The following is a 14,455-nucleotide window of genomic DNA, read 5'->3' as shown; positions in this document are numbered from 1 at the left end:
CAGACTTGGCCTCCAAATTCCCCAGATCTCAATCCAATCGAACATCTGTGGGATGTGCTGGCCATCAAGTCCGATCCATGGAGGCCCCACCTCGCAAATTACAGGACTTAAAGGATCTGCTGTTAATATATTAATATATATATAAATGAAAAAAAAAACACCTTTAAAGATTTACTGTAAAAGGTAATTATGGTACAGTTGACTGCTTTAAAGCATTTTAAATGTACACTATATCCATAACAAAGGTACAGTTTAGCAATCTGTTTTTCTAAGACCGTATGTAGACCCAGAAAACAAGAGAAACCCACAAACAAACATATCCTGAGGTCATGGCTTAAACCATGATTTTTAAAAAATTTTTTTTATCATATTCTACATATTTTTTCAACTTATTCTATTATTAGTAAGAAATCAAAATCCATTATTACACCTTTAATTACATACAGCTACCTTGCTGATGCACATTGCAGGTGTATATTTGGAGACTATAGCTTGTTATTTTTCATTCACAATTTGTGATAATTATTCTTTAGGGATATTCAACTGAAATTTGTGAAGGTCCAGCTACATGAAATGTTTTGCTTACAAAGGTCCAGATAAGCAACTAACGTGACTGAATTTTAACCATTAGTCATTATTTCATGACTATAAATAAGATACATCAGTTTGAAGTGGTTATATTGTGTTCTGCGGTAACTTCTTTCTAACAAGCCATGTCTGTGAAAACTATTGACATACTATTAACTATATGTGTTAGCCACAAATTAACTATGTGTGTTAGCCACAAACGAGGGCCTACTACAAAAGCTGTGAAGAGTCATGTTTAAGACATCAGAAATGCTGAACTATGGCCATTTTTTTCATACGTTATTCAGCTCTGCTACAGTATTTTTCAGAGGGCTCGGTTTGATTCATTGAAATACTTTGCTGGGTCTGCATCTGGACACAGTCTGTGAGTTGATGACTCCTGCCCTAGACCTTCATTAATATCAGTTTTGGACTAAAAAAACACTATTGGGTGGATATTTTGGCTGCTGGACCCCTCCCTCATCCAGCAGTGGCACTGAGGTGTTCAAACACCCACCAAAGCTGCTGCGCCTGATACACTTGTAGCATGGCGCAACCATATCAGTGTCATTTTTAAAAAATTATTTAGTATAATAACCTGGCTGATTCTGTTCCTGAATGCAGGACATCCTTTACTACTTACAAGACACACACAAGTAGACAGCTTAAGTTAATTTATTGACGTAGGTTCTAGAGAACAACCTGAAGTAGTCTGGAGTTTTTGGCTTTGAATGTGGAACATGAAGGTACAGAAACAGGTACAGGAGTGACAAAACATTATTATTATTATTTTTTTTTTACATGAAGTAACACTCTTATTCTTCAGAAAAAAGACACAATGCCATCAAACAATGAACACAACAAATAAGTTTGGCAATTTCAGGACTTGCCAGTAAAGAGAATCAAGAGGAAATGTGGCACATCAGTAAAGATAAAAAAAAAAAAGACATGAAACAACATAAAAACCACGAAAACTGTGCTTTTTAGCGGATAGATGACTTCACTGAACGGCATCATTATGGCATTGGAGTGCTCTCCCATTGTGCATGTGTGTGAAATCTGTGCACATTTTAGTGCAGTTTGGTGGCATTGAATGGACTGCACTCGGTCAACTCATATCTGAAAGAACCACCGTGTTAGTGTTTCCTCTGTTTAATATATTAAAGGAAAGAAAAGTGGGATTTCTGTATTTACTTTATGTGATGAAATACAGGAGAGACCAAAAACACCAAAACACTAATAATGTAATTATATATTATAATCAGTCTGTTTTTTTTTAAATTATTGTCTAGTCATCTATAGTTTATTCCAAAAATATACGGATTAAACCCTCAATGAAAACACTTAAAGTTGAAAAAATGAAGTGATGTCAATGAAGAGCAGGGAAAGATCCTGGTTTATCTCTAGCCCTTTAAATGTGCCGGAATTATTTCTGGTTCAAATTCCTGGAGGGAAAAAAAACCTCAAGACTCTCAGATCAAAATCACAGGCTAATATCTGGCATGTCTTAATCGAGGCAGCAAATTGTGGCAGTTTGCAAGCTGTCAATAATACGTTTGAGATAATGATGTTAAAACTGGACATTAGGTAAAACGAATACAAACGATACAAACACGAGTGGAAGTGGTGATCAGAAGGTAAGATCAGAAATGGGTACCCCTGGATATTCTACTCAGCTGTACTAGTTCATTCTATATGGGTTCAGTATACACACTCAATGAGAAACTGAAATGTATATTTGCGCATTCAGACTTGAGCGTTTAGCTTTCATGTAGTCATTAACTTTACAACAGCAACATTAAAGGAAAAATCCATCCTGAAACACATGAAATATATTTCGACTGAAATAATTGTGATGTGCTTAGTGATTCTGCTGCTAATTTTTTGTTGATGCTGTATTTTTGTTATTCCCATGAGAAGTTTGAGGTTGTCTGCTGCTATGGCATAACAGGAGAACATTGCTAGCACAGTTACAGTGGAGTTTAATAGGAGGAAAAAAAATTTCCAATGATATCAAACATAAGGGTTAATGATCAGGTTTGACTGTTATCTCCTAAGAATAAAAGAGTAAGAACTTCTTTTCTCACTCACCATTTTTCAGTGACATTCACTTTCATATTAATGAGAAATCCAGCGTAGACATAGTGCATACAGAAGATATTGGGGACGTGTAGGACACAGTGACCCAAAGTGAAAATAGACTAACCTGTCAGTGTTAAAACTAAAAAGCTGACTTTTATAAATCATGGATAGAAATGAAGATTGTGTGTTAGTTATAAGGATTAACATGCAAACCAAGCAGGGTGGATTTCTCATTGAAGAAAACTAGTTGTGTTAAAGAGTAAAATGAGGCCATAAATAAAAATAATTCAAACTTCTACTTGCAAGGGAAATATTTGGAAACTTGGAAATATATAAAACCTTTAAAATATCTTGTATTGTAAAGCTACACTTACAATCTGGATTCCTCATTGCTATAACATAAGCTGGTTTAAACCACTATAAAATGATTCAGATCTGAAAACCTTGCACCATGACTGGGATTTACACAAATTGCACACCATCGATATTTTCACATAAAACAAATGAATGAACAAATCGATACTCTTATTATTTTTACGCTGAGTTAGAGCAAAGCAGTGCCTCTTTAACATCAGATTTAACATCTTCACAATATCAAGATCTAATCAGTTATTAATGATACATGAAGACGTGTAAAGATGTAACGGTGAATATTGAGGTGTAAGTGTGAATACCAGTGTAAATGGGTGATTTATTTTTAGTGGCGTATAATAAAGATGCACTGGGTAATATACAGGGGTACCTTGCTACATTAAAGTGAAATAATTATTTATATCCTGAGGTTATTAGTGTCATATTTTCATCTCAAGCTAATATTTGGCACGACTGTCACTTGTTCATTCATCTGATCAAAGTGACTAAAATATTGAAAATACAAATGAATGCTAAATTAATCATTTAAAAGATAAATGAAACTCCTACTTGTCCAAAACTAATGGTACGGTGCAAAAAAAAAGTTCCTAGACCCTGTTAGCTTACCATAAATATTACAATTTCCTCTATAGACAACATGTACATCATTTGAAGGAAGACTCTCTTTCTCAGAAGATCTCCTTGCTTTGTTAATAGACCCTGAAGAGGCCGAGCCATCCTCAGATCTCTCCTCAGTCAATGAGTGATCATTACAGCCACCTGTGTGCTAGACACAAATGCATCTTAAGAAGCTAGGACTAAAAGGCTTATCTGGCAGGAAAAACAGGAAATGTGTGGCTAATAGGTGAAATGAGGAGTTATCTCATTAGCTGGTGTGGGGTGCATCGCTCAGTGGGAGCCTGCTACAGCCACACTGAAGTTCATCACAGATTTAAGGAGCAAATTTTCGCTGAGACATGTCATTAGGACAGAAGTGCTTTGCACCTAGCTATGCACATTTTGTCTCTTTAGTCTCATTCTCTCACAGCCTCCTTGTCCGTTGTGTCAGGAGACAACGTCCTGCGGCACCGAGTCGTGGTGCTCTCAGGCTTGGCGTGCTGTGCTTCCTGAGGATTCTCGGAGTCTGACTCGCCCTCCTCCTCCAACGTCAGCTCGAACTGGAACTTTTCGCTTGTGGAGGCTCCAATGGCACCGTTTGAGTCCTGTTCCTCGGGCGGGGGTGAGGGACTGTGGCGGATCATGCTCTGGTACCACTCACGGTTGTCCTCCAGAGTGTCCAGGATGTCTTGGGCATCCGGGTGGACGAGGTCAGCCCATGTCTCCCAGAGAGGGTGCACGATGTAGTCAATGAAGCCCACCTTCACACGGAGGCAAACAGTGATTAGACATTTAGCAAAGACACTTTAGCTCACCCAGACTAAAACTTTTGATTTGATATCAGTGCAAGACCTAAAAATATTTTCTGAATTAGTTAATTATTAGTATTAGTAACTACCACTATTATTATTATTATTATTATTATTATTATTATTATTATTATTATTATCATTATTATTATTATTGCTAAAACCCACACATGGTGATCCTTAGCTGAGTGTTTACATGGCAGTGTTGAAAGAGATAAGAACTGAAATGTGACATGAACTAGTCACCAGTTCATTTCATATTTACAAAGATCAGTCATTATTTAAACATCTTAATTCCACATTGTCACAATCTCTGTAAGACATAAATAAAGGGTTTTGCTGACAATGTCTGTTCATAATCATTAGAAAAACTGAGTCGAGGACATAAGGCAGTATATTAGAAATCATTTCTAGTATCGTTCCCTCTTTTTTGTATTAAAAAAACAAAAGACCTTAAACTCGCTGGTACTTTTCATCATTAAACAAGGCTAAAAACCAGCTACTCAAAAGATGAGGTTGTTTGACTGACATTGCAAATAGCTAAGTCCCTTTAATAGCCACATTGTTGTGTTTCAAACGAAACTCTTTAATAGCTCTCTAATAGCTCTTAAAGACACAATGACATAAACATGTTTCAAATTAGTGACTATTTCTTGCTCCAGAAAGCTCACTGCGTCATGGTGTTCACAAGTCTTCTGAGAGACCTTGTATGGAAGTGCATATACACAGAAGGTCAGAGAGCCAATCACATTGCAGCTTTCAAGAATGCGAAGCGGTGGCCAGAAAAGTGTAACAAAAGGCCAGACGTGAATTGTGGCCAGGGTGTCTGAGGCCTGAGGACTAGTTTGACCATAGCAGAGCAAAGGTGTATGAACCTGCCTATAGGTCACTCCTTATGAAAGATTTCTCTTGTCTCTTATAACAGCCACAGTATTTGAGAAAGCACAAAAAAAGCACTGACAAAAAGCTTTGGAAAAAAAAGCTGCAGTCCATCTACATATTAACCACTTGGCTGCTCATGTTGCTGTGGTACCTGAGACTTCTCCACTGAAGCAGTGTGTTTGTCACACATGGGGCTAATCTCCATGCCTTTGTCTCGCTCCCGGTCACCCTGGGTGAAATACTCCACCATGATGCGGTCTGTCCACTGCCTGTAGATCTCCAGAGGCTTTGTAGGGTTGCTGAGGTCGGCACAGTGGACCATGTTTTGGAGAACCTAAAGCCAGAGGATGGTAGAAACATAAGCTTTCAATTTAAATCAGTGGAAGGAACCTCTAGAACAATCTACAAAACCAAAACCATAATTCAGACCTGTATTCTGTCCGAGTAGTTGTCCAGTAACAATACTCCGAGACTGGTCACTTTCTTTGTCTCAACCATGGTCTTCAAGTCTGCCAGGACATTCATGTGTTTGGACATGTCTGTGGCTAATACCTGTTTTAAAGTAAGTCATAAAATAAGTACTTAACTTCAAATAACTGGTAAGGTATGATGGAGGGAAAAAAGTTTACACCCCCCATGGTTTATGGGTGGAAAAAAGTAACAATTTATATTTACAACTTATCCACAAAAAATAAGAAGTTTAAAATAAAATGTTTGTTGGTGTTTGTGCCATGAAACACCAATCCAAAATATATGGCGAAACCAACTGAAAGTTTGTCTGAAAAAAATCAAAAGAAATAGCTCAAGGCAAAGGTGGGCATTCATGTTATTAGAGAACATTTATATCACATCCTCTCAAGAGAGATATATCTTATATAATATCTTAACAAGTGAAAACATCTTGTGTATATGTGAATGTATTTATTATTTCCGATGTATGATTCTTATAAAATGATTGGTTATAAAGATCACTGTGCTTAATCGAGTCTTACTGCACTGGGAGATAATTAATCTTCTTTTAAGAAATAAATGCTTAAAGTAAAATTATCTGCTAGCACATTAGAACCATTTCATTCAATAATATTAATTAAAATGAGCAAAAACCTGAATATGTCAGGTGTAAGTTTTAGTAACTTTTATTATTATCTTTCTCTTTATTATTATTATATCGTATCATCCACTATGCACTAGAGTCACTATCCACTGACTATTTAAGTGATAATGAAGAGAGATCAATCTAACACAAGTGTAAAATTTCTGTCTTCTTCATGCAGTTGTAAGGGTGCAAACATTTTTGCGATCAAGTGTAACTGCTGATGGACCAAATACAAAGAAACATATGCTCTTGATAACGTTATGTATTTTAAACTAACTCAAGGTTAAGTCTCAAATCAGAGTCTCACCATGTCGATGACCATTGTGCGCAGTGACTGCCGCTGCTTCTTGCTCAGGTTATGGAAGATGTCACAGTTTTCCTCCTGTAGAAGTTTAAAGCCCACGGCCAGGTGGTGGTTCTCCAGTACAGAAGCATCGTTGTACATCAGAGCCAGCTCAGAGTCTGAAAAGGAAAAAAAAGTAAGCTGACTGAACGGTAAATGAAGGTGTACGCACTGCATTATCTATAATTCAGCTACTTGGATTATTTTATGACCACTGTAGTGCCCATGAAACGAGAACACACCTGAATCAATACTCGTTACATAATTGATTATACGTAATGGATTTAGAAATAATTGTGCATAAACGTACTGGTGTTGATGAGGAATTGGTTTGACACTCCAGGATGGTCAACATCATGTATGGCACTAGCGAACAAAGCAGCCATGATTTCAAGGTCAGTGAAGACATCCTGGAATAAAGAACAGGTCATTGCTTATTATTATTCACGGCTAAAATCTAAGCTCCTTTAGTTTGCTTGAACAAGAGCAGAAAGGAACCTCTAAAGCAGGTGAGGAGAGGAGAACATGTGTGGATTGCACTACGTCAGCAGCATGGATGTTATTGTGATAGGCGACATCAGTGTGGTAGTGGCCCTCTAGGGTCATCATGAAGGTGATGAATGTGTCTGCTGGGATCTTAAAGGACTTCAGTAGGTCACGTTCCTAGAAAAAAAGATGACACAGTGATATAATAATATACGGTAAATCACTATGTATACAGTAGTCAGTCAAGGAACTCGGGGTAGGTTAAAGTTTCATACCTGAAAAATTGTGTACATTATCACCGTCAGTGGCCGATTCCCTGAATGCTCTGCTATCTTAAAGATATCAAGGCCCCAGCGATTGATGTCCTCGATTTCCTAGAATTAAAAAGCCACGTTCATATGAAATCTACGAATATGCATGCACTTTGTACCAGCTTCTCATGGCTCTTTCAACAAAGGTAAGAATATTGTGATCAGTTTTATCAAGATTTAAAAGTCCATTTGATAAGACTGTAACACAACATAAGAATGACATAGTCCTGTCATAAACATTTCCTGGCAGAGTTGTGAGTTGTGTGGTGCCATGATAGTTTATGCCCAATGATATAATAGTGTCATGTTGACATTAGTGATGATAATCACGATAGCTGTCATAATTGATATATGACAGCTCATGTCACGTGTTTATATTCATGTTTGTAGTGTACTATAGTTAGCATATATTTTATGACAACAGGTATTACTAGGGATTTCATCGATAAAATTTTTTCACACTGAGTACGAATATGAGTACATGTTTTTTGGTACTCGTTGATATCGATGACACTGAAATTGAAATGAATAACCTACTTAGTATTTATCAATTGAGGATGTCCCAGAACATTTTATTTACTACATGTCTACTTATGTTTTAATGTAATAAATAGTGGCCATGGAAAGCATATACCTGTGTGTTCATGCGCTTAGAATTGTTACTAGGATGTTCTTAAAACATTAGATAGGTGATTTTGTATTGTATTGTACTACTTGTATTGTATGGTATTGTATACTATATTTTCGCAGAGCACAGTTTGCAGTCTTGCTTTGATTGCCATTATTAATTGTGAAATACGTCTGGATTACTGTCTCATTTTGTTTCATCTGTTCATTAACATGACAAAGTACACTAGGCTTACATCACATGTAGTATCAGATGTTGTATCAGATGTTTCGAATCATTTTTACGAGTGTGGGGATGAGTAAACTGAGCATGCTGTCATATCAATACCCAATACCAGCATTAGTATCAATGCATCCCTAGTTACTATGTTTACGTAATGATGACTGCCGTATCACTTGATACACTGTACCATGTTAAAGATGGTACTCTAGTCAGCATGTATGTGTTGGCAAATGTTATGACAAAGGTAATGCATTTATGATGGCATGTGTGAATGGACTGACACAATTGGAAATTTGTGTGTGTGAATGAACTGACCTTGGCCAGCAGGCTCTCGTGCTCCGTGTTGACCCCGAAGCGAGGTATGCGGCTGGGGGCCAGACACGGGCTGTGTGCCAACTTCTTCACTCCGCTGATCTGAGACATGGGACGCCGCTTCTTCTCCTTCTCCTTTGGTGGTGGAGACAGGATCTCCACATCGTGTGGTTTCTCTACATGAACACACACATTATAACGTTTATACTGGCACACATACTTAATCAAGATCTATATTTTCATATAGACATCAGCAGTAACTAAAATGTATTAACTTTTGAACATCATTCACCAGACTTATTTTGCTCTTCCTGTAACACAATCCACTAGATTTCTCATAAAAGCTAATACTAATATCAATAAAGTAACTTCAAATGATTAGTGGATTTTTGTTTTTATCATGTACAGATGTTTCCTTTTCAGTGTGGGTCCTGTTTGTCACAATATTACCTAAACCCATATATACGTGTATATATATATATATATATATATATATATATATATATATATATATATATATATATATACACACACATAATCGCACTATCCAACGTCATCCAAATAGGGATAAATTCATCAATTTAAAATTTATAATTTATAATTTATATGTATATGTACACATGTATATATATATATATATATATATATATATATATATATATATATATATATATATATACACACATACATATTTCTATAAAGCTGCTTTGTGACAATGTCCATTGTTAAAAGCACTATACAAATAAAATTAAATTGAATTAAATTGAAGAAGCAATTGCATGGTTTTCAAAATATGTAAGATGATAATTTGAAACCCTGGTAACAAATGACTGTAATGTATGATGATCAGTGCATGAGACTTACCTAAAAATGTGCTTGCTATGAACTCTGACACTTGGTTTCCTGAGCGGCTTGTCTCTGACAGCTGGGTAAGTTCACGGTTCAGCATTCTTTTAAACTGCACACAGGACACACACAATGGCTTAGTTATCAACAGTTACTCCAACTTTGGATAACTCCCAAGCAAAGAAATACCTAAAGGCAATAATACTTAGGAAACAGGAAGAAATAAATGTATATACCTCTTATTCCCCCCATGAGAAAAAAACACAAACAAAACACAAACAAGGGCAGTACATTGTACTTTAAGTAAGGCATATGATAGGGTATGAAGTTACAGGAAAATAATAAACGTCAGGGTGCTGTATTACAGCAAATTTGCAGTCGATTAGTTTCCTATAATCTCATGTCCCTGAGTGTTTTATTCTGCTTATATCAGGCTGTCTTGCCATTACCACCCTTTTTTTGTAAAAGAACAACATGTAATTTTTATCTGTTTATTTTTTACATATAATTTTAATCAGATATATTGCTTATCTGGAGGAATGAATGTTTTTATTGATAAATTTTATGAATTAACTTAAAGTGAGCTGCAAGCATAGAAGATGAATACTCGGGCAGATCATCCTTTAAACCTTTGGCAAATTTTCTTTATACGCGAGAACGTTGAATTAACCAAAATATTTGTAACTATTGGCACACAATATTAAAAAAAATAAGATGCACAATAATAGGATGCACTGGATCAAGTGCTATTTTATAAGCTTTACAAATGATAAACTTTGAAACCAAAGTTGCAGTGACTATACTGTTTACGATGAACACAACTAAGCCTATTCATGCAGCAATTTACTGGCAATATACTAGACTCTTATTAGATTAGTTTCAATGCTTGCCATCTTCTTACTCATATATCATCACGTTAGCTTTTTTGCTTTTTTTATTTTTAAATAGTCTCTTGCATTTATGTTACATCATATTACATTTGAAAGCAAAAAAACGGCTTTTCCTTATTCAGTCTGCATTATCTATCCCTGATTTTTTGGGGACTTAAAGGCAAGTGCTTGTGTTTAAAGGTGGCGATCAAGACTCTACTGAGAAACCCTGTCACAGACACATCTACGCAAGAACAATTGTGAGAAAATCACACAGAATATTGACATAAGTATGCACGTGTAACCGGATTCCGAATATGCAAAACTTTCCCTAAGTATATATTGACGTAACTTTTGGACTTAAGCCACCATCTCTGAATATGACCCATAATGAGGCACACATTGAAAAGCTGATACTTTGCAAAAGACTGGGTTTTGCTTCTGTTACTGATGATCAGGTCTTGAGCGTGACATAGGGGACATAGGTAGCCATCTAAGGCGCCATCTAGAGGGGGTGCCATTTTACAGAGTAAGTTTTGAGAGCTTTGCAGAAGGTGTATTGTGAAGGAGTGAAGCCTCACTAGGCAGCCAAATGTGCTACGGATGGCTGGTACTATTTTATGCACAATTTTAGAAATAGCTAAAATATCCCAAGAAAATAGACATGAAATAGTTGTTCATTTACTCTTCAACACTCTGTTGATGTTCTGAACTGCACCCCACTTATGGCAGGTTCAGTCATCCTAGAACTATCTGGGATTGAATGTCGAACAAATGGCTCAAGCGTTAATAAATTAATACACTCACAGATTTATTAGTACAGGAAGAGAAATCTGTGACATGCATTGTTAATGTACAGTATGTTTACATTTACAACCCTAAGGTCTGATCTTGGCAGCAGTATAAATATCTAGTGGTTATGATATGATAAAACTTATTCAGTGGCGCTGTAGGGAAAAAAGACACAACACACACGACACGCATGAGTGTTTTGTGGTTGCCATAGCAACTCAGGTACACAATAACAACAGCTCTGTGTGGAGACAGGACTCTTCATTCAGACAGTACGGGCATTTGAAAGGATGACACCTGCTCAATGAAATCAACGAACCATGATTACCTGTTAGGTAATCAGGCAAGTGTACTATGAAAGAAAAGTCAAGTAAGGCCACAACACACATGCATGCACACACTCACTGACTCACACAACTTTCCAGTTTCGATGAGTCTGTGCCCACGGTAGCCTAGGATTCCTGTTCTTGGCTGACAGGAGTGGAATCTGATGTGGTCTTCTGCTGCTGTAGCCCATCTACTTTAAGGTTTGAAGTGCTGTGCGTTCTGAGATGCTTTTCTGCTCACCATGGTGGTAAAGAGTTACTGCAGCCTTCCTGTCAGCCCAAAGCAGTCTGGCTCTTCCCCTCTAACGTCTCTCATCAAGATATTTCTGCCTGCAGAACTACTGCTCACTGGATGTTTTTTGTTTTTCACACCATTTTGTATAAACACCACTGTGTGTCAAAACCCCAGGAGATGAGTTGTTTCTGAACTACTAAAAACAAGCCCTTCTGGCACCAACAAGGTCACAGTCATGCCTCCGTGCCACATGCCAAAATCACTGAGATCAATTTTCCTCCCCATTCTGATGTTTGATGTGAGCATTAAGTGAAGCTATTGACCTGCATCTGCATAATTCTATGCACTGCACTGCTGCCACACAATTGGCTGACTGGATAATTGCCAAACATATGACCCTGACATATGGTTTCCAACCTCAGAATGAAATTCTTCTTAGCACTGTGGTTCACATTTTATATTTCTAACCTTGTAGCTCATGTTGGAAAAGGTTGCACCAGTGAATGACATGAGTCGAGCATGAGTGCACTTACCAGAGTGAAAGTCGCATCTCTGGCATGAGAACATGTATAAAGCCATACTGAGATAGTGAGCCTACTGAGCACATCTTGTAGAAAGAAAAAGTGTTATTTAATTATCCAACACAGTCCTTTATAGAACACTGCATGCAGTCATATCAATAGCAGCTTAGAATTCCACTGTAGTCTGACAGCACATGCAATCCAAGCAGAATAATTCCGGCTGCTCCACGCAGCAAAAAGTAGAACAGAAAGATACAGATTCCACGTATCTGCACAGAGGCAACACGTGTCAATGCTGGTCACTGTCTTCTGGCCGTGTGTGTACATACAGAAAGATGAGAGAGTATGATGCTTCCACAAGCTACGTCCCCCTCCTCAGTATCCAGCATGCGTTAGAACTTCCAATCAGCTACTCCTGACAACAGAGGTTGAGCCAATATGATTGGCTGGTGAGTACGGAGGGAGGTGTGTGCATGCCCATGGGGCTAGAGGTGTGTGTGCTTTGCATACGTAATGTGCATGAAATGGGCAGAAGGATAAATATGAATAAAGCATAAGGGTAACTCCATTCGTGATGGTGTAAAAGAGAAAAAGAACGAATCTGAAGAAGCAGAATGGATGAGAATGTAAGATTTGATAAAATATGTTTAGCAAGAGCAAGAACTCCTGAATGGCTTCAACAAGCTACATGTGAAATCATGGATGTATTTTTTGTTGGTGTTTTTGACAGGAAATATGTATTTTTTTAGCCTGAGAAATAATGGAACTCAGTAAAATCCAAGTATAAGAGGTTGTAGCAGAAGTCTAATTATTATTCTATATAGTTAATAAATTGCAATATGCATTTCCACATTTTTTAAAAATATTTGCACTGTGGTTCTGGATGCAGGAATATGAGACCACGATACTAGCTGTCTATTTATAGTATCAAGCTATTTATAGCATTTTCAGTACTACACATAGCAGTGTCATGGACTGGTGGTCTCCCATGACATTAGCTCCACATCGCCACACATTCACATTTCCAAGCACACGACTTGGCATTATATGTGAGAGAATGAGAATGAGTGTGAATTTGCATGTATGTCGAATAAGACACAAGTATGTGTAGTCATCAGCCAATGCAAATGTCATTTATCAAAAAACATGCCTTCGTGTGCCTTCACCTAACATTCGATAAATACACCTCCAACTCCAGTTTCCAGTGTTTTTATCTTTATTTTCCCCCATGTTCTCCTCAATTAGGTCATTTTCCAAGTCTCACCCACCAGCCAACTCTTCCCTATCACATGGCAGCTACCAGCTGGGGAGGGTGAAGACTAGCATGTGCTTCCTTCAAGCTACAGGAAGAAATTGCACCATTTTTGAACTGTTGTTCATGCACCATCACAGGGCAGCGTAACACACTAGGAGAAAAAATGCTAACTGCCCTATTCCACATACATAAGCTCACAAATGCCCACAATTAGCTAGTATCTCAATGATTCACAGATTTGAAGAAAAATATGAGTACCAAAATGGAAAACAGAGAACATAATGTTGAACACAGACTGACAAACTACCTTATTGGAGGCCATCTCGCTGACCGAGTGACGTGTCTGCAGGGTCTCCAACTGGTCCAGACACCAATCAAGTTCTTCCAGTGTCTCAATGGCCAACTTCTGGTATGCCTCATCTGCAATGGAATAGTTATTGAGGTATGAACATAAGGAAAAAACACTTTTCCTAGGTATCAACTTGAACCAATGAAAATTCCCATGGGGTTTCCAATGGAAAGGGACTACATGGGGCATCACTGTTGTGCAAACGGGAATCATAGGTAATATATGGGACAATATAAAATATTAGACCATGGTTCTTTAACTTAGCCTGTCATGCAAGACATATAAATCCCCAGAATGTCTTTGGAACTCACATAAAGGGAAACAAAGCCGATTTTATGGCATAAGATGTCCTTGAAATTTCCACAATCATCACTGAATTTACCAAAATATATCATAATATATAGAATACCATAACAAATACAAATACCATAACAAATACCAAAGCCTGAACTTATAAAGTCCATATGAAATTCACATTGCATGTTCTGCATAAAACTCAGTACATCAACAGGGAAAAAACAATGGGAACTCTATAGAAATCAAATCAGACTATAT

General features: G+C 37.3%; 1 protein-coding gene across 8 annotated transcripts in view; it reads right to left on the bottom strand.

Moving 5' to 3' along the window:
• Nucleotides 1-1,224: 1,224 nt before the first annotated feature.
• Nucleotides 1,225-14,455, bottom strand: part of LOC113535669 (cAMP-specific 3',5'-cyclic phosphodiesterase 4D) — a 78,562-nt gene continuing 65,331 nt past the window's right edge. For all 8 annotated transcript variants that reach the window (XM_026929145.3, XM_026929170.3, XM_026929161.3 and 5 more), the window contains 10 exons: nucleotides 13,859-13,971; nucleotides 9,572-9,665; nucleotides 8,711-8,883; nucleotides 7,510-7,608; nucleotides 7,247-7,411; nucleotides 7,059-7,158; nucleotides 6,713-6,867; nucleotides 5,739-5,861; nucleotides 5,461-5,643; nucleotides 1,225-4,379 (listed from right to left, as the gene is read on the bottom strand). In XM_026929145.3, the coding sequence (XP_026784946.1) occupies nucleotides 4,035-4,379; nucleotides 5,461-5,643; nucleotides 5,739-5,861; nucleotides 6,713-6,867; nucleotides 7,059-7,158; nucleotides 7,247-7,411; nucleotides 7,510-7,608; nucleotides 8,711-8,883; nucleotides 9,572-9,665; nucleotides 13,859-13,971 (1,550 nt within the window). In that variant the 3' untranslated portion in view covers nucleotides 1,225-4,034. The remainder of the gene's footprint in view (nucleotides 4,380-5,460; nucleotides 5,644-5,738; nucleotides 5,862-6,712; nucleotides 6,868-7,058; nucleotides 7,159-7,246; nucleotides 7,412-7,509; nucleotides 7,609-8,710; nucleotides 8,884-9,571; nucleotides 9,666-13,858; nucleotides 13,972-14,455) is intronic.

The sequence above is a fragment of the Pangasianodon hypophthalmus genome, chromosome 11, assembly GCF_027358585.1.
Source record: "Pangasianodon hypophthalmus isolate fPanHyp1 chromosome 11, fPanHyp1.pri, whole genome shotgun sequence".
Classification (NCBI taxonomy): Eukaryota; Metazoa; Chordata; class Actinopteri; order Siluriformes; family Pangasiidae; genus Pangasianodon; species Pangasianodon hypophthalmus.
Note: the sequence above shows the minus strand (reverse complement) of the source record. Positions and strands in the feature narration are given on the sequence as shown.